Below are 21,078 nucleotides of genomic sequence, written 5' to 3' on the forward strand. Positions count from 1 at the left end.
TTCAAGAAGACCTGAATCGTGCTCAGAAATGGTAGAACACAGACCCTCATTGACAGGCCAACTGAAATGTGCTCCTTGCATCCTGTGCAACTACAGGAAACCTGCCTCACAGCTGCTCCAAATACATTTATGGTTTAGAATGGGAAACACAGACACAAAGATTAACATTTACAGCTGGTATTTCTGAAAGTAAAGGTCTGAGGCAGATGCTCACACGTGGCAGCCAGAGAACAAGAAAGGTGGGGCTTCCATGCATTCTTTCTCATTCCAGGGTACACCATGCATTAAGCTTTCACAATAAATATGTTTTTAAAATAATTGCTACACAGAATCCAATAGCAAATTTGTTATTGATAGAGCATGTGAGAAAAGGTTTTGTACTTGCAGTCTGCTCTTAACCCTTACTGTTCTGCAAATACAAACACTTAATCTCTATCACTGAAAGACAAGACAAACAGCCTTTTCAACCAAGCCATAAAATATCTAGTTTCATATATAATCACACAACCCCCTGACATTAAAGGGTCCCAGCTTTGCACATGGGACAAAGCTGATTAATGCTGTGAGAGACTGGCAGTGGCCAAACCAGAGTTTCAGATATGACTCGTTGCCAGAAGACTCCTCTGCACTGTTACTGCCACCAAACAGAACATCACTAGGACAGCAGGAGGAAGGCAGTGGGGCACTGGAGGAACAACCTTCTGCTGCTGGCCAGAGAAACCCTTCCATGCTGTTTGCAGGAGAAAGAGCGACTGACTTAGAGGCTGGGGTGGAGAGTCTGAGGAACCAGCACTGTTGCTGGGACATACAACACATGGGGATGTGTCTTTAGCATCACTTCAGTATCTGTGGCTTTAAACTTCCTCAAGAGTTTGGTAGTGTTCATCGAGAGTTGAAATCAGCTTCCTGGGGCAGCAGGAAAGCTTTTTCTGCTCAGTGCTGCCTAAAGAATAGGTTCCTGAAGGCATTGTTGTAGTTTTTATTGAAAGCAGTGTAGATGAGTGGATTAAAAAAGGAATTTGAATAGCCTAGCCATAGAAAAATACTCTTCCAAATGGGTGGGATGTCACATGAGCAGAGGGGGTTGATGAGCTCTGTGATGAAGAAGGGGATCCAGCAGAGCACGAAGACCCCGATAAGGATGCCGACCATGAGGGCAGCTTTCTTTTCCTTCTGCTCTCTCCACGTGTCTCCGTCCGTTTGGAACGTAACAGTGGCGTGACGGACAGTGAAGACCATCTGTGGCTGCTGGGCAGCTTCTTTCACCTGCCAAACACAAACACAAATGGCACCATATGTGCCTCAGTCAGCTGATCTCACACAGCAGTGGCACAACCAAACCACGCAAGTGATGGCCAGAGCTCATGGGGAAACACAGGCCATCTACGTCATGCTCTAACGGAGGAGAAAGTGGTTGTATGACCCTGTCCTGGGTAACAGGGACTATTTTTAAAGTGAAGCTACAAACTAAAGAGAGTAGAGATACATGGGCACAGGGAATTGCTCACACAGCATTGCAATGAGATTATTTCCCCATTTACAATCAGATCAGTAGAATGGGCACACACCCACATGCCGTGCACAAAAGCATCCTTGCTTTCTCTGAACTCACTGAGTTTGGGAGTCCTTGGTAGGAAAGGCAAGAATATGAGCACACATTTCCTCCCTCCCCCCCAAGAAGTCTTTTCAGTGCACAGTCACTGTGCCTGGGATGAACTGACACGATGCAGCCACAACTAGAAAAGATTTACAAGGACACTCTGCACGTGTGTCTTCTGTGTGGGTAAAACCACAACCAAAGGCACAGCTGCTTGCCAGGTTATGGTCCACAGCAGAGATGGGATCCCAACCATTCACACCCCCACAAGGGAGAAACAGTGACCCCTTACTCACGCTCACAAGCACTGATTCAGCATTCCACGGGGGGACATCTGTGAGTCACCACACGCCCACCTGGAGCTCAGGCTCGCAACCTGGCCCAAAGTTGCTGTAGCTACACCTTGTGTGCTCACAGCTTGGGACTCAGAAGGAGTCAAAAGAGTGGGCTTGCAAGCTTTGCTGTCAGCTTTCCCTTGACAGCCTCAAGGATTCACAGGGCTTTGGCGTGATGCTGCTTGCTCACATGCTTTAGCTCTAAGTTTCCCTCACTGCTGCAAGGGCTTGGCTGTGACCTGCAGTTGAGTAGAGTGAAATACAACTGAGTTGACCTACCTCCAGGGCTTCTGGTGTAATGGGGGTGATGGAGTTGCTCTTCCGAGATCCAATGCGAAACTTGGCGGCCTTGTAGATCTTCCAATACACAAAGAGCACCACGCAGAGGGGCAGATAGAAGGCGCCAAAGGTGGAGAAGATGGTGTAGGAAGGCTCCTGGCTGACTTGACACTCCTCACTGTCCTCTGAGTAAGTCTCTCCCCAGCCAAAGAGCAGTGGGGCCAAAGAGATGAAGGCGGAGAGTGCCCAGGTAAGAGCGATCATGATGTTGGAAATGCGGCGCCTGGTGCGGAGTGTGTACTCCAGGTGGCGAGTGATGGACCAGTAGCGGTCTAGGGCAATGGCCGTGACATTCCAGATGCTGGCGGTGCAACACAGCACGTCGAAGGAGATCCACACCTGGCACAGCAACCGGCCCAGCTGCCACCGCCGCCCGGACAACTCATGCACCAAGCTGAGGGGCATGACAAGGGCTGCCACCATCACGTCGGAGATGGCCATAGAGGCCACCAGGTTGTGGGGCACCCGGTGGAAAGTGCGCACCCGGAGGATGGTGGCCAAGACCAGCCCGTTCCAGAGGAACGTGGCCACCACCAGCATGGCCAACAGGGTGAGGACCAGCACGCTGAAGACAGAGAGATGCACACGGCCACCATCCAGGCTGGTGGACCCACTCTGGTTGCCGGCGTCCGGCATCGTATCAGCGAAGCAGCTGAGGTTGAGCGGACGCTCCATGCCGGGGCCTCCGGGGGGCTCCTCCGGGGTGCTCGGCGCTGCGCACTCCCGCACCGGGGGGGCAGCACCTCCCTACCGCGGGCGCGGAGAGTCCCCGGCCGCCCCGAGCGGCGCCGGGCACGGTGGCTCCGCGCTGCCCGCCGGGGTCTTCATCCCCGGGAGGAAGAGACCTGCGTCAGCCGCCGGCTGACGGCAGCCCCCGGCCCGCCCCGGCGGCGGGAGGCGGCGGCTCCGCGGGGTGCGCGGCTGCGGGGCGGCGCGGAACGGGGCGGCGCTGGGCTGCGGCCGCGGCGGCGGAACCCTCGCGGAGGAGCGGCGGCCCCTGCGGAGGAGTCGGCGCTGGCGGGGCTTGGGGCGGGCAGGTGAGTGTGTGCGTCCCCCCCGCTTCGCCGTGCGCGGGTGCGGAGCGAGCAGCCTCTCGGCGGGGAGCGGCTGGCGAGTTCGTGCTTAGTCATTTCAGCCCGCGGATCGTCCCTCGGAACCTGCGCCGGGCGGAGCGGGGCGAAGGCAGAGCCCGCACCCCGCGGGGTGCAGCCCCCGGCTTTGTCTGCGCCGCTTCTGCGCGGGGCGGCTTCTCCCCCGTGGGGCATATTCCGTGTCAGACTGAGAAAGTTAGCATCCCTGTGAAATTGTACCTGGGCTCCTCTGAAAATGTGGTAGTGAGATGCCACGGGAATTCTGCAGCTCACATACATGTTACAGTCAGTGTCCAGCAAACCCGCTAGTAATCCTGGTTATTCCATGTGGGGGGATGTGGCAGGGGATTGTTTCTTTGAGAACTTCTGCTCCGACATTTCGTAACTTGTTAGCAATTGGCGGGCCTTTTGTTAGAAATAATCTATTACTCGGCTGTGGTTATTAATTGATAAGTTAATAACATTTCATTAAGCATTAAGGAAATGTTTGAGCATTTCACCCGTTTTTTGTGGTGCTGCTTGAGATGAGAAGTGGGATTCTGGGCCTGACAGCAGAAAGCAGATTTTAAACCCACAGAGCTGGTTTCCCCGCACACCAGCTCCTTGCGGGGATGCCGGCCAGCTCTAGCCTGCGAGCCTCGGGCAGCGTTCGGGCAGGGCTGTGCTGGTGCTGGGCTTCTCTGGGTGTCTCCGGGATAACGGGACCAAAGAGCTTTTGGGTCGGAGCTGACACATGATGTGAGAAGCCAGCAGGTGCTAACACAGGGCTCACAGTCTGCATCCCCAGCGGGGAGAAGGGAGGAAGGGCATCAGTGTTAAGAATCGGTGACAATGACACTTGCTGGTGACCTGCGCCTTCAGACTGTTGGGGGAGAAAACACGAATGAAAGAGATCTTTAGGGGGTACCTGACACATGCTGTGCTTGTGTTATGTGGAGGATAAAACCAAGTGGGTGCTTTCTCCTGTCTCCTCTGAATCTCTCTGGACTTTTAAATGAAACCCAGCAAAGTTACAACAGCAAGGGCTAAGGAAATGAGATATTTTTCTAGTACTGCTACTTGTTTCTCCATGCTACCAAGTGAAACACAAGGCAGCATATCCAAAACTCACTCAGGACCTTGCTTTGGTGGGATGGGAATTTCCCCACACGGACTCATGCTCTGCTGTGACATTTGTCCTCAGAGCCAGAGGACAGGACCCGGCCTATTGTAGTTACCAGAACAGATGTAGCCTTAGAGACTGTAACATAATTTTGGAAGTATACTGCCATCTTTTTGGGGGAGAGATGATTATTTTATCTTTTATAGACATGAATAGTGACAATTTTGGAACGGGTAGGTTTTTTACTTATAACTCAAAGGACAAATGGGCTTTGCAGGCTTTCATGAAGACTCCTGATTTAAAATTCCTGGTTTGCAAGGTGCCAAACATCCTTGACTGTCATTCAATTGATCAAAACACTTAGCAGCTGCTAGGACTGAGAGCTTTTTGGTGCGTGGGCCCTTCCCAGAGAAGACTATGAAGCCCAGAATTAACAGAATCAACCTCAAATTATGGAATATGTGCTCCTGAAATGATGTTATTATTTTTTTGCTTCAGGAATAAATAGACAAAAATTACATTTACAGGGAAATGGAAATAAAATGCATTAAATCTGAAGAAGTAAAACTAGATTATGCTCTAATGAAAAATTATGATGATTTTAATTATCTTGCTGGACTTTTAAAAATACATATTAGCAAATTTGGGGGTTGCATGTATCAATTGAGTACTAATTGGAAATAGAAAATATAGGCAAATGCATATATATATATGCAGTATATATGGAAATGTAAAGGTCTGCACCTGGGATGGAAGCACCCTATACAGCAGTACAGGCTGGGGACTCACTGGGTAAACAGCATTTTGCAGAAGAGGACCTGGGTGGCCTCTTGGGCAAGAAGTTTCAGTCTGCAATGTGCCATTGACAGCAACAGTGGCCAGCAGCACCCTTGCCTGTATGAGCAAGAGATGTCCCCTCTGTCCAAAAAAACGTGGAATTTTATGTCCAGTTTGGGGTTCCTCAGTACAAGACACTGACACACTGGGGGAAGTCCAGTGGATGATGAGCAGACTGGCATATTATGTATAAAGAGGAGAACTGAGTTTACCCATCTTAGAAAGAGAAGGTTAAGGGGAAAATCTTACTGCTGTCTCCAGCTACCTCAGGGAAGGGTGTAGAGAGTGTTGAGGCAAACTCTTCTTAGAGATGCACAGCAATAGAACAAGACGCAGTGAAAGCAAGTCACAACATCAGGTATTCCAATTAGAAATTAGGAAATAAATATTCACCTGGAGAGTGGGCAAACACTGAAATGTGTCCAAAGAGGCTGTGAAATCTCCATCCTTGGTGATGTTCAAAATTCAACTGGATGGCAGTGTGAGTGATCTGATCTAACTTTGAAGTTGGTTCATCTTTAACGGAGGTTGGAATAGGTGATGTCCAGAGATCACATCCAGCCTGGGTCATTCCACAGTTCTGATTCTGCAATCTTTAAGCATGTGGGCTGAATGTTGTTATTTTAAAGGTCAACATGCTGTTTACTTTACACAGATTAGTAAGCCCATTGATTTCCTCAGAAGTGTTGATTATTTCTAAAGTGAGTGGAAGGCTGGGATCTGTAGCGAGTGGATAATGTTTGTGGAATGATCACATATATGAAAGTCTCTGAGGAAAGGATCTACACTACAAAGTCAGGATAATCTCACATCCTCATTGATGGACCCAGAGGAACTAAAAGTGACAGGACTTCCCTAGATTTTACATGGTTCCCTCCAGTAGAGACATTAAATGCTGCTTGCTACTAAATACCTTTTACTGGAGGTACCTTCCAATTCAAAGTATGTAGCTGGTGGTTGGAGTTAGGAGGTAATTCCCAACATAACCAGTGCACATCCAAGTAGCATCTGCTCTTGGGGATAGAGTGAATGGACTTTACTGTGAATCCGTTTGCAGGTCTTTTGAACCCCTGCTCTTCTAACTGGCAGAAAAGGGAGAGGAGATGGCTCAGAGGTGCTTTTGCTGAGCATACTTAATGAATACATGAGAATTTCAGTCTACAGGGTAGGTGGAGCTGCTAGGTTAAGCAAGGATTAAAGGAACGTGTACTCACTGCAGATATATATACCAACACCGAAAGCTCTGCTCAGTTGCCAGCCAGACTGCTCAGTAAGTCTGCATCATGTCGAGGCAATTGCTAAAACTCAGGTAATCTTTACTTAATTTTCATTTAACATTCATCAACTCCAGCTCACATGTTTTACATCCAGACATGCTTTTTTGAACACACTTGCACAACACCTGCTCCTCTTCTATAACAACAAAGTGTTGAAACACATACAGTTAAAATGCACAGATTGTGCAATTGTTCTCACACCCTCAGAGCCCATCCACACTTCTGAGTCTTACTCTAGTCTTTCCAAAAATGAGGCCTTCACAGATGGGCAATATCAGCACTGTGATAGACTCCCATGATGCCTCACCTCTGTCTTCAGTGTCCTGTGCTGTTCGGACTGTAGTTGTGGGACAGGAAAGGGGGAATGCTGAACCAGAGCTCTTCGTGGACACACACCAGCTTTCATGAAGCTTTCATCTCTTTGACTAATTCATTCTATAAAACCTATTTCAGGTCTGGGGTGGCAGCCCTAACTGGGAGGAAGACCGAGTGATACCCTCTCTCTCCAATGGTCCATGAGTTCATAGAACTATAGAATGGTTTGGGTTGGAAGGGATCTTAAAGATCATCAGGTTCCAACCCTGTTGCCATGGGCAGGGACACCTTCCACCAGACCATGTTGCTCAAAGCCTCATCGAGCCTGGCCATGAACATTTCCAGGGATGGGGCATCCACAGCTTCTCTGAGCAGCCTGTTCCAGTGCCTCACCACCCTTGTGGGGAAAAATTTATTCCTTATATCTAATCTAAATCTACCCTCTTTCAGTTCAAAGCCATCACCCCTTGCCCTATCACTACATGCCCTTGTAAAAAGTCCCTCTCCAGCTTTCTTGTAGGTCTCCTTTAGGTACTGCAAAGCTGCTCTAAAGTGTTTCTGGAGCCTTCCACAGGCTGAACAACCCCAGTTCTCTCAGCCTGTCCCCATAGGGGAGATGCTTCTCTCCTAAGTTAGACTACTTATTTGGAGCATAGGCAAACAATGTTCAAAGCATACCAGTTCAGGCTACACGCTTCAATCATGATACCTCCTATCCCATGTAAGCATTTTAATTGCCATGTGGCTGGCTGTTCTGGATAGCTATCTCTCAGGTTTCTTATGTTGAAGCTGTTCAATAATCACGTATTTAATGGAGCATGGACTCACCTGAGATTTTCTAACATCCCAGCCAAGTGCCACAGCAATGGAAAGATGGAGTCAGCCTTCGTTTCCCAGTAACAAGTAATTACTTATTGCAAAGTGGAGCAATTCCTACTGACCGAGAAGCAGAGATTAATCCTGCTGTGTGTTAGCAGGACACTCAGCAGAACTGTGGGAGCACGTCAGACCAGGAACAAGGAGGACCCATGTCCCCAGAGTGCCCCAGTGACTGACCTGTTGGCCAAACCCGGTTCTCTTGCTCCAGATGCTTATGAGGAACTTTGAGAAGTCTCCCTATCCTGCAGCAGAGGGGAAAATGAGTTGAAATCCTGTTATCTCTCTCTTTTTGTTGTGGTTTTTTTTTGTATGTGTGTCTGGAAAACTACCCCTCCTCGAGCCACTACTGGCAGATCTTATTTGGTTTAGGGCAGGAGTGTCAAACGTGTAACTACTCCTACATTTGTACAGTCCTAAAATTGCATTTGCCCTTTGAAGGCAACCATGAGGCTGATGTGGGCCCCAGTGAAAATGAGTTTGACACCCCTGGTTTAGGGCATGCAAGCTTTCCTTTAGGAATTCTCACCCACTGTATGACTTCAGTGTCATAACTAAAATGTTGTTTAGCTCTGCAATAGCAACAAAGCAGAACAAGAAGAGAAGCTGTTCAACAGAGCAGCCTCTTGCCTAGAGCATAGTCCTCTCTTATGTGATCTCCCTGGTAAGGATCTCAGCCATTGTGTCTCTTGAATTTGGCCACATTCTACTAATATTATACAGCCAGCCTAAAGGGAGGATGGACTCTGGCACTTCACATTACTGTGTATGCCTCAGTAAATGGACTGTTTATCTGTCTTCTGCCTGACGTGGATTAACTCCTGCTGGAATTAAACCCTTCATTCTTGCACAGACAAAAACCTGTTTATGGTCATAGGACCAGATGGAACATGGCTTCATAAAGTCTTAGGGTAACTCCCACATCATTCACTGCCACAGTTAAAGTTGTGCTCTGTGTAAATATATGAAATGTAAATAATTTTGCCACTTCTTTCCTTCCTTAAGGGCCAACATTAATCATCTGTGTAACTTCAGAGCAGTCAGCAGTGTTACGCTAGGTGTCATTCTAGTTTTTGCAGTGAGTACTTGTGACAGTAATGCAGTAACTAGGGGCAGCCTCAGTGGGTGATGCCCTCATAAGGCATTCTCACAGTTTTCATTTATTACTCTGGTGATAGCAAATATTTAACATATATATATATATATATCAGCACCCGTGATCTTTTTTACCTGTGGCAGTCCCTTAAAAGTAAGACTATCTCTGGACTCTGAAAGACTTGGTCGCTGCAAGTTGCTTACAAACTACAATAGAAAATTATCTGTGTTTCTGATAAAAAATAAAAGTTTTAAAATGTCAGAATATATTATGCTTCTGGGAATACACAGTATCCTGCAGTTCTGTCAATCATCTAGAATAGCAGGCCTACAGGAAAATAATAAGAAACTGTGTGGGGAGAGTAGGTAACTCTAACTTAATACATGAGCTTTGGCAATCAGAGCTGCCAATGCAGACGACCAGGACTCTGCCAGGGAGACAGATGGCACGATGACAACAAATGGATGGGTCTCTAAAACTCAATTATCATTTTAGTTCAGATTCTTTTTCTGTATGCCAAGTTGTGGAAGAGATCTGTTTATCTTGAGTTTTATGTATTTTGGCAGATAATTCTTATAGGTGTGAAGCTATAGGGAAGGCTGTGATAGGGTTTGACTGAACACAGGTTTTTCTGTTGTGTGGTGTTTTCCAGGTTACCATTCTGCCCCTTTGCAGGTGACAGGTTTCTGAATCTTTACTTACATAAATCCATCTTTAGTCTGGAAATGTTCTTTCAGAGTTCCAGAGGAAAAATGTTTTAAGATACAATTACTGTAACAGGGAGAGAAATCACTCTAAACAGTTTTCCAGGTCAGAAATCCTTCCACTTTTTTCCTTACACCTCCATCCCCATTCTGCTCCCTTTGACTCCTTGGCAGTATGTTCCCTTGCCCATGTCTTCCTTGGTTGGAGGAAAATATTCCCAAACCTCCATTAACTTAAGCATTTGAGATTGATTTTGTAATTGGATCTGATTGGCAATATCTGCAAAAATGAAACCACAGATGTCCATCATCAAAGGATGTCTTTTCTTCCACCCTAAGAGCTTAATTTCTTTTTATGCCATTGGCTGTTGCCTTATTCCCTGGAGGTTTCTGAACATCCACAGCCACATCTCTACCTGCCAAAGGAAGCACAGTTCTACAGCTTTCTCTGCTCGGGTATCGCTGATGAGAGTCTCGGGTTCATATTCTTATGCTGTTTCCTTCCAGATGAGAAATATTTCCCTCCTGATTATTCAGCTTACCTGTATGTCCTCCTGCCCCTGCCTGCCCAGGTCATGCAGATCAACAAAACTGCTGTTAATTTCAGTGGAGTAAATTCCTAGTATTTTCAAGCCGTGCAACATGACAGGCCATTAGAGAAAATGGGAAATCTGTATAATTTTTCTTATTTATATTTCATATCCAAGTTGCTGTTCAAGCGAGTGAGAGGCTCATAGAAATGAGAGGAATTATTTACAAGTTAGAAGAAGTCAAATGGTAAGACATGACCACACGTTTTCTTTCTGCAACTAAAATGAGCCTGCTGCCATGCTGAAAAACAAAGTGTTTGCAGACATCTCCTGTAGGCTGACAAAAAGCTTGCCTCTTGATCACAGGCAAGACAGCGAACTTTTCCAGCAATCTGAACAGAGACAGCAGCTTGAAAGGACCCAAAACATCATTTCTCTCACAGAATTTGGCAGTATCATGTTACAAATATTTCATTTTGGTTCCTTCTACTGCAGCAGGCATCCGATCAAGCAGTGTCTTCTTGCTACAGCTATAAAATTCGCTGAACCCATGGGATGAAAGCAGTTGTATGTCTAAACGTGTCTCTATTTTTCACAAGGATTTTTATTAGCAGCATCATTATTTTTTACAATGAGTATTCACTACTTTGGCGGCAAAATGTTGCCAGACCTTTCTTAACTGTTTAGCAATGCATTTTATTATAAAATAGCTGGATTTCCTTCTGTCTGCTGGTCTGAGAGTCAAGGTTGGTAGACTGTAACTCATAGCTGGTGACCCAGCAGTTTGCGAGCTGCAGCAGCCCTCCCTTCCACCTTTCTTCAGGTGTCTTCAGGTAGATGCAACGTGTCTTGTAATTCTTGTCCCTGAAGAGATTTTTTGTATGTGACCTGAACAGCAATGACCTGGCTAGATTTATTAAGCTGGTGGCTTCTGTATATCCATTTTCTGTGTGTCCTTCTTCTACCTGTAAGAACCACAGACCCTCTTCTGTGGTTACTTTCTGCTTTCAGGTTTCGACAGTGTCGCAGTGGATCTGAATTCAGCTGCTAAAGGAACCAAAAAAACTGACTTGCCTATCAGAATTTCAGCATAAATGTAGTAAAAATCTTCCATCTGGATACCATCGAATTCCTTCAGGGTCTTATACAAGCATAGTTCATGGGGTGTCTTCATTAGAGAAGGTATTATGTATCTGCATAGAAGATGGATCATGTATTGCTTTAAAAGCTGAACCTTATTTTGGAAACAAAGAAATCTCGCTATGTTGGGTTTTTTTCTGGTGGTTGTTGTTGTTGTGTTTTGTTGTTGTTTTGGTTTTTTTTTCTTTTTTTGGTTTGTTTGTTTGTTTATTTGTTTTTAAAGGACTCCTTGTCTGACCTGATACATCTTCAGAGCTTTCTGGGCAGATTGGCAGTGGCCTTCCTCCTCCACACACTTCACCATCTTCACTGTATGCTGATGCTTTTCCTCTCTTCTTTGCTTTATTGAGTGCTAGAACGGTTAACATGGTCAGCTTTTAAACCATCACCACTAGCAAGTGACTTGGCAGTAGGGTTATAAATGCCATTTTGTAACTGCAACCAATAACTGAATAGAAAAATGAGGAAAAAAACCCCATACTTAATAGTTCAATATTTGAAAACCTTTCACCCAACTTTCACACATACAATATCTCCTGTTCCTTCGCTTTGACTCCTTGCACCATTCTGTCTCGCAGAGCTGCTCACACACATTTACTCCCCATCCTTCCCGTTTTGGTCACACTCCAGCCAGCCTGGCTGCCCATGCTCTGTCCTCCTGCCACCATCCCTCCCAGAGCACAACCAACATCAATGGGAGTCTGTACGTGGAGTCCAGGGCTTGATATGTTGTGAGGAAGAGGCACAAAGACAAATGATGTCTGCCACAGTGCTTGGTCTTCATTTCAAGGCTTTCTTACAGCTTTTCTGTTTTTATGACAGCAGTGTGGAACCATAAATCCCAGTGTCCTTGCCCCAGATAACCCCTCCTGCCCAGTGAGAGGCAAGCCCCATTAAACACCACATCACAGCCTGAGATTAATGGCAAGCATTGGAAAAGAACACCAAGGGTTGTGGAGAACCATGCAGGGTTCATTAGCGTGATTCTTGCAAGCAATTACTGCTGAAATACCCAACTGGACAATTTCAGAGGTGAGGTTCAGTGCAAGGGCTTGGGTTGTGTAAACAGAGTTAGCCATCAATATTCCAAGCATTTATTAGAAACACTTATGGCAGCTGCTTTCTGTAAGCATCAGTGAAATCCATAAGGAAAGAGATTTTCTTAGGTATTCTGTGGCTCTGGGTGCCTTTCTTCCATTCATTTCAAGGATGATTATTATTTTAAAATGTACTAAGATTTTTTTTTATAAAACAGAAATGTCTAAAATGTAGATACCTAAATCCTCTGGACTGCCTAGTAAATCTCAGAAAGACATCCTTATCTGAATCAAGCTTTCTTTTATTTACCTGAATAATAATATTGCAACAGTAGCTTCTATATCCTTTATTCTTTCAGAGTCAAGAGAGACATGGATGAGCTTTTGCTGTACAAAAGCAAGACCAGTCTCCAAGGTGTGTTCAGTAAGCAATCAAGTCAGCATATACTATGAGAAATTACCCCCTGCAAATTGAGATGCAGTAAATGATGACATATATGCTTCTGTTCTTGTGGGCTTAATGTAAAGAGAGTTAGATTTACCGTCCTGCATTGCTTTCTTCCTTCCCTTGCCCTGAGCCAGAATAGGAGCACACACACAAACCAGGGAAGGGATGGAATCGTTTGATATTTACCAACTGGATTATTTATGAGTGTGTGAGTTGGCTCCCGGCGTGTGGCAGAGCCACATGGCAGCTCGGCTGTTCTGGGAGGGCAAATCTTCGTGTATCCTGTGATGGACCTAAATATTTGCATTGATTAGATCCCAGTTTGGTGCTTTTATCCTTTAATTATTATGAGCACTGTATGAATCATAAATTACAAGCATGCACATCTAAAGCATAAAATGTGTAGAGCACTACAACTAGCTGGTGTAGATGTCAGCCGCTGGACCCTGCCCCATGGGTCATTTTTTACATGGGCATATGTCAGGAATGAATCCTTGTTCATGCCTGTGTTTAATTTTAGGTATGTGCTTTAGTCCTGTTAAAATGAACAGGGTTTGTAGATACGCTTAAAGCTAAGAATGTGATTTTTGGAGCATCCCTGACTCAGAGGAAAAGCTTGGGAAAATTGTCACAAAACATAGGAGGCAAAAAAGCTCGCACTGTAGAGAAATGTAACTATGGAAATGTCCCTGCCCATTTAGGAAAAAAATAAAAGAATAGAAATATATCCAGTTATCTGAGTGCAAACTACACTACAGAAAATATTACACTACACATTTAGAATGAGTAAAATCAATTGATAGCCATCCAGCCACAGAGAAACATAATGTAATTGTAACCACGAGCAGCAAAATGGTTCTGCCTAATAGTTAAACATCAGTAAGCGCCGCTGTGTCTAATAAAATGCAGATCTCATTATCTGTTTGTTATGTGCATCGTGAGATAACTATTCAAGTCGAAAAGTATAAAAATTTGATTTAATTCTCTGACATTTCGGATACAAGAGGGTCAGGTTAGTCTTGTAACGAAGAACAGCTTGGGGCATGTGGAAAGGAGTGTAATTGAAGATAAGGCTCTAGCAAGATGAGTGGAAAATGTAATAGAGTTCAAGGATACATTAAACAAATGTATCCTGGCCTTCACACTGTAATCACCTACATGTGCCATAAGGCAAACAGCAAATGTAATTGACACCCCGAAGGAAGATCATTGCAGCTTCCGTGCTCGATGCCTCATGCCACCATTTCTTCCATTTGCAACACTGAGAATTCAGACTTGGCAAGTCCTGGGACCCTGAGGCTGCTCTAATTTATACAGGGAGCTCAGAAAGCTCTAAATAAACTCAGAGAAGTTTTCTGTGGCTTCTTTAAAGGTTAAACCTGTGAGTATCTACCGCAGTGTCATAGATTAAAAATGACCAATGTTGACATGAATATGGTAAATGCCTCAGTGATGAAGGAGGAGGATGCTCCTTTAAGCACATTTGATAGATAACAAGTTCACACTCCAGCATACTCAAACCAAAAGAAACAGCTGCTTTGTAGTCTGGCATCCTGCAGAGGTTCAATGTGATCACGTTTTCTTATGTGTGGTTTGGCAGTTGATTCTTTTCCCCAATTCCTGGGCAGTTTCAACCATATCTGACCGGCTTATAGGTGCATCAAGGATATGGTGGGGATGAAAAACCTTATTAAACACTGAAGGAGCCACATTCCAAACTTAAACCTCATTTGGCCTCAGATGGTTCACAGAGGAATTAGACCTTGGAATATACATGGATCATAGGCTTTCTTGGTTCAGAGAACTATTTGTTCATACTGAGGGAGCTTCAGCGTATCACAGGGCATATCTTCCAAGTAGCCAGAACATTTAGGGACTTACACAACCTTTATTTCTGGGAAACCATCCTAGAAGAAAGAAAAAAATAAAAAAGGGGAGTTAGAGCCAGGACTGGCCTGAAAGTATAAGCAGTATCCTGAGTATAAGCATTTGTCCTGAGCTTAGTTCTGATGAGAAAAGTCTCACAGCAAGACTTGTTTCTTTGAATTCCAACTCCTTGTTACCTCTGAGTAGTTGAGATCATTAAAACAGACTTACTCTAGATACCAAATCAATAATTCTAATTTTTTTTGTTTAGCACTGAAAAAAGGCAGACAATTAGAGACTTAAGTAACAAATGTGTTACTTCATAGTGGTTTTTGCTTGGCATACTAAAGAGGCAGAGAGTTCTAGATATCAATCGCTAATTAATTAAGCTGGCCCTGAGGTCGTGTTAAAATTGTTGAACAGCTAAGAGCAGCAGTGGATTCTTCATCTCTTGACGTCTTCAGATCAAGGTTCAATATCTTTTGGGAAGCCCCATTTTGACTAACGAGTCACTCAAGATACTCAGCTCAGAGCAAGAGTATTTTGGATGAAATTTAAGGGCAAATTGTAAGAAAGGCTGACCAGAAAATCTACTGGTTTCTTCTAGCTGCAAGGCTATTACCAGAATGCTGTCAGAACATATTTTTCAAGAATGTCAATGTAAGTTCTTTGTTTTATTTGAAAACATGTGAGAAACAGAAATCAGGTTCCTTCCACAGAAAAAGAAACTATGGTCCGACCCAGCAGCAATGACTACTTGTCTGCATAGTGCATTAACATCCACGTGTAAGCACTGGGAGCTTCCCAAAGCTGCAACCCCGTATGTGTGACAAATGCAATCAGCTTCTCTGTTTGTGCCATAGCATAGGCAGCATGGTCTATACGTCCGTGTCTGTGCTTAAGGATGTGCAGGGACGTGTCTTTCAGCTGCCCTGAAAATGCTGCTCTAAGTTTCAGCATTTAGGAACACCATAAAACAGAAATGTGCTCCCAGGCTGGGGTTGTTTTTAGAGAAAACCAATGGATTGATCAATTCTGCTCCTTGTGCTCCATGTGAAAGGTTAATAATCTAAGTGACCTTCTGGCCTTATACTCTGTAAGATGAAGAAACTGCTCTGAAGTTGATGGAGTTGCTGTGAATTTATGTCAACCCGGGAAAATTTCCTAGCAGAAATCTTTTTCATTGGTTTTGGCACTAAGACCCCATGGCTAGATACGAATTTGTCTGGCAGTACAGGCGGCCAGACGGGCTTGTATAGCTGCTGCCGTCCATCTCCCACTTTGTGAACCCTCGGTTGCTGCCAGCACCAACCAGTAACTGAGTTGGGAAAATTATCTATGGAAAAAATAACCATTTTTAATAGGCTGTTCTCAGTGAGATCAGTGTGGGTCACCCCCGAGGCACTGAAGTTTTGGTGTGAGTGGAATGCTGAAAAAAGTGCAAATGCAGAAATGAGAGACCCGAACCTGGGGAGGTTTAGGGGTGGTTTAAGCCAACTGAAGTGAGATTGCAGGTTGGAGGATCTAAGCAGACAGTTCCTCCCACCTCAGCAGCATTGAGTGCTCCTTTATGCTACTTCAGACCTTGCAGAAATCCAGGCTCAAGGAACCAAACCAGATGATCAGCTTTCAGTGAATGCGCAAAAAATTAACCAGCCAACTAACCAAAGAGGGTGTCGTGGAAAGGATGGAGGAAACCTGCCCATCTTGCAGTGGCCATGAGGCAGCAGAACAGCAAAGCAGGAGGTGATGCCACATCCTGCAGTAAATGTCGTCCCTCCATTCCCCTTTCAGGATGGGTAAAGCAAACATTTAACTTTCTGAACAACAGAAAGAGAGCGATGTGATGTAAAGGTTTAATCAGTATGAATTTAGTATCTTTACTCTTAAACACAAAGCCATAAATGAATAATGGAGATTGTCTCAGAGAACAACCCAGACTCACTCTTCACACTTTTCTGTAACATGCTCTGGAACTCCACCAACTTCAGTTGCTTTTTTTCTGCATTAATAATGCAAAAATAAACACAAGTGTTAGTGTTCTTTAAATTACATAATAAAGATTTGGCACAAATGATGCCAAGTTTATTCCTTTCTAGAAAAACTCAGTTCAGTAACTTCAGGTTTCATTAACTTTTTTCCAAGCCTGCATGAATGAAAGCCCAGACTTAAAGGAAAATTCTGTTCTCCGTTGTTTGGCTGATACTAATTAACCCAAATGGAAAGCCTGTAAAAGAAGAAAATCTTGACAAGCTACAAAGAAGGGCTATAGGGATAATTACCCACCATGTTTCACAAACACGTTTTTTCAAACTCAGAAAATATACAGAAATCGGTAGGTACCTTAGTAGGAACAGAAGTAAAGGCTTCTCCTGAAGTGCAAAGAACGGAGCCTGTAAATTACAGTATCACATTTTATTTATGGCGAATTTTTTGTTCTTACCCAGAGTACTGGGAAGACTTGCATTCTTCTTTCATGGTGCATTGCAATCAGGTCCACAAACTCATTAAGAAAGTATTATAATGTTCTATATATGTGTGTGTGTGTACGTATCCATCTAGAAAATTTATATAGAGAGGGTTATTGGTACTATGAGGGAAAGGTAGAAAGGAATAATTGGCCTCATTTACAGAACAGAAGATTTAGATTAGGTATTAGGGAAGACTTTCTAACCATAAGGAATTTTTACAACACAAGAACAAAGTAACAGGAAGGTTGTATAGTTGTTACCACTGGAAGCTTTAAAGGAGAGGGATTAACCAGCAGTTCCTCCCGCTCTCCCCCATCCATGCTGGCAGCTCTTTTCAGCTGTATGTGTGGACATTCTGCAGCTTTGAAGGGCCCTGTGTCAGTCTGCATAATTAATTTCTTTATTAGCTAAAAAACTGCTATGCAGCCCTCCCTGTAGACAACCTTCAAGCAAGCCCCGTACCGATGTGGTTCTGTGATACACTTGTTGGAGCAGCAGTGGCTTTAGCCAAGTGTAACTAGTGCAATTACACTGTTTGCTGTCACGCTGGCTATATTTTGATAAAAGCACATCCAGCTGCATCTTAGGGCTGGTTTTCCATCCTTGCAATGTGACACACAACATCTCATTCACCTTTCCCTATGGGCTATTATGCCAGACACTTTCTGTAGCAGGTAATAGAAAGGAGAATATATCCTCCTTTAACACTATGATAAAAAATGCCCTTATGTTGGATGTGCTAATGAGAGCATTCTCCTCTCCTGCTCATTTATGCACAGTTATAGTAAAGGTACACCTTGTTACTTGGGATTTGCAAAACATTTTGCAACTATTATATTAAAAGAGAAAACTGTCAAGCAGATGACAAAGCATCCTCAGTGCAGTTCTGGTACTGGAAGAGAATTGAAAATGAAACTATCAGTTCCAAGAGAGCTTTTTAGGATTCAGTGTTGCAGTACAGATAAAAAGTAAGTTTTTAATTATAAAACATATTTGCCATGGCAGGTAGTCCCACTGAAGGAAAGAGGAAAAATGCATACACAGTTCAAGCCAAAGCAGAGCCTTCTACGTACCTGTTATACATATTTTGGTTCAGATTATAAAACCAGATTCTTATTCACATGAAGAAATCGATATGGTGGTTATGCAGGAAATGTTTCTCCTGTGACTTCTCAACAACTTTCCAGACACATTGAAGTTAACATCAGCTTTCTCCAAAAAATTGGGTGCTTTGTGAAGGTCTATTTCACTGGAAAAGTAACACTAGAGAGCCAGCTGCTACCAAACGAGTATGTATTATTAACAAAGGACTCAGAAAGCCTTCTGCTCGCTGAAGTAAAACAAATATACAATTTAATCTAAGTTCTGAGTTTAATTAACTGCAATAAAAAAATCAAACTCTTGTTTTTCAACAAGCAATTATGCCTAAATATGATATTGTAGGTGCATATGAATTTTTCATATAATCATTTGTGCACACAAATAAGGCATTTATGTAAGCAAAGACTAATTGTCTACACAAATCTTGTCAACTCAGTGGGCTTTCACTATGTAAAAGTAACGCCCATTGCAAAATAAACATCACTTTACAGCTTTTCTGGAAACATGGTCATGCACTTCTGTGTAGAGAACTCTTACAGTTAAGACATATTAGATCCCGTGCTTGCTGTGTTTATCGTGCAATGTGCTGTTCAGATCCTCGTGGACCACGGTGATTTGCACAATCTCTGTTCAGTCTATTGACTAGAGTAACTAAGCCCAGAAATGAACTGGTATTAAGGCATAATTCATCTCTGCGAGTGGTTGCCCCCATGTAATTACACTGTTGTGGCAACATCAGAGCAAAAATTGTACTTAATAGTCCAATCGTGGACATTTCTTGGGTACATTAAGGTACTGTCATGTGCTCAGCATCTCTGCAAGAGTTAAGTTCCTTTGAAATAGTCTCATACCTGTGTGTTGTGATCAAACCTACCAACAGTCGCTTGGTTGGACACATGAGCACAGCACCATGTGACTGGGCTACGTGACGGGCACAAATCCGGTGACCTGGCAGGGAAAGACTGCAAACCCTTCTGAAGGAGGACAAAATTAATGGGGAGAACGAATGCTGTTAGAAGAAAATATATCATTCTAGATCCAACATCCAGAGAGAGACAAGGCTGCTGCCGCTCTATGTCCCCAGGTCCAACCAGTAGCGAGGCTGAAGATGTGTTTCCAGCCAGCACATGCACAGAAGTACAAATATATAATATATATGTGCATGTATACGTGATCAGCCACACATCACTGAGACCCTCAGAGCACTCACATGAACACGGACAGCACCAATGGCCTCATGCTCCTCTCCCTCTGGCTGGACAGTATAGAAGTACACTAGTGACTATATACATATATATATCTACACACATATATCAACAGGATTCCCAGGGAGGTTGTCACAGTCACAAACTGACATGATTCAAGAAGCAATTGGACAACACCCTCAGACACATGGTGTGAATTTTGGGGTTGTCGTATGTAGGGACAGGAGTAGGACTCGATGATCCTTGTGTGTCCCTTCCAACTCAGGACATTCTATGATTCTATGATATGTAGAAGGTAAATCCCTCCAGAAGCTGCTCTCAGACACTCAAGTCAGCTCAGTAGCTGGCCTCTGGATCCCAGTCTCCCCAGTTGCTGGCATCTGGACCTACAAGCCCTGAGCTGCAGCCCTGCTCTGGTTGATGGTACAGAGTGTCAGGGCCTCTCCTGCCATTGTCACTCTGAGCTTTAATGAGCTTTGTCTCAGAACCTAACAAATCCATATTAAGGTCAGATATAGGTGAACACGTCCTTCACTTTGCTGTGACTAAGCAGCAGGACCAGCCCCGTGATTTGACTCAGTTTGTTGTGTTAACCTGTGAGCAGAGCCCAGAAGTTGTATCTGGCAAATGCAGGGGATATTTTTCACGTTCAATAATGTACTTTTTAAACCTAGTTTTCTGTTCTTATGGTTCATAATGTAGAGCATACACACGATGCAGAAATCAGAGCTATTCGTTTTTGTTAGAAATAGTGTAATTACTGAAATACAAATAACTTGTTGACCGGTGATTCATGAAATACACAAAGAAGTAAGAAATAGGTTCATTAATTTAATTCTACTGCTTATTTAGACGATAATTAAGGGGAAGAATTTGTGATTCCTGTGAAGATTCTTTTCTCCTGGGAGCAGTCATCCTGAAGCCAACAAAACTGTGCATAAAAAAAAGAAGACGTGCTTCTATGTAAGAAGATTAGTATCTCTGTTGGTAATACAACAGCACCTCTGTGTCACCCAAAGTCCAACACTGCAATTTGCAGAATTACTTTTCAGGGGCCACTAACACTGTTCGGCTTCTACTAGGTAAGTTTTATTTAGACCTGTTGCTGCGCGGTGCTTCATGGCACGTGCAGAAATGCCATTGCTTCAGCTGTGCCGCAGAGCTGGCTTCGTACCTTCTTACCTCTACGTGAGCTCAGGCAAGATCTTCCAATTTCTCCTTCTCTCACTGAGCACAGCTACAGGGCTCTGTCCAGGACCTGCTTTCAAGGCTTATTTGTTTGGTTGGAGGAGGATGTGATGGTCTCATTCTTCCCATTTTAATCAAGAGCTCTGTGGTTGAAGAACATACAGAGCACGAAGGCATCATCCAGTGGCCATACCTACCCTGTGCCTCAGTGAAGTTGCTTTTATTCCACTCAGAATGAGAAGAGCAGACCTAGATGTCCATGTTCCACATCCCAGGTCAGGGCTCCAACAATTTTCTTTGCTTTTATAAAACAAATTTCTTTTGATCAAGCTATTTTGGTAAATTCTTAACCTCTTTTTTTTTCCTTTTTCTTCACATTTTTTACATTACACTTCCATACTCTGGATGGCATTGAACTTTATTCTCGGATTTTTGTCATCGTTGGTCAAAAAGTTTGTCATAGTTGGTCGAAAAGAACAATTCTGGTTAAGGTTGACACCTTATTAATGGGTGTATTTTTGTG

At 44.0% G+C, this 21,078-nt stretch overlaps 1 protein-coding gene across 1 annotated transcript; it reads right to left on the reverse strand.

The window, feature by feature from the left end:
* Nucleotides 1-933: 933 nt before the first annotated feature.
* Nucleotides 934-2,946, reverse strand: HTR5A (5-hydroxytryptamine receptor 5A; the record flags this gene model as incomplete). Its single annotated transcript, XM_080340771.1, has 2 exons — nt 934-1,266; nt 2,212-2,946. The coding sequence occupies 2 exons, from the start codon at nt 2,944-2,946 to the stop codon at nt 934-936; spliced, it is 1,068 nt and encodes a 355-aa protein (XP_080196897.1).
* Nucleotides 2,947-21,078: the final 18,132 nt, after the last annotated feature.

Source organism: Nesoenas mayeri (assembly GCF_963082525.1).
Source record: "Nesoenas mayeri genome assembly, chromosome: 2".
Classification (NCBI taxonomy): Eukaryota; Metazoa; Chordata; class Aves; order Columbiformes; family Columbidae; genus Nesoenas; species Nesoenas mayeri.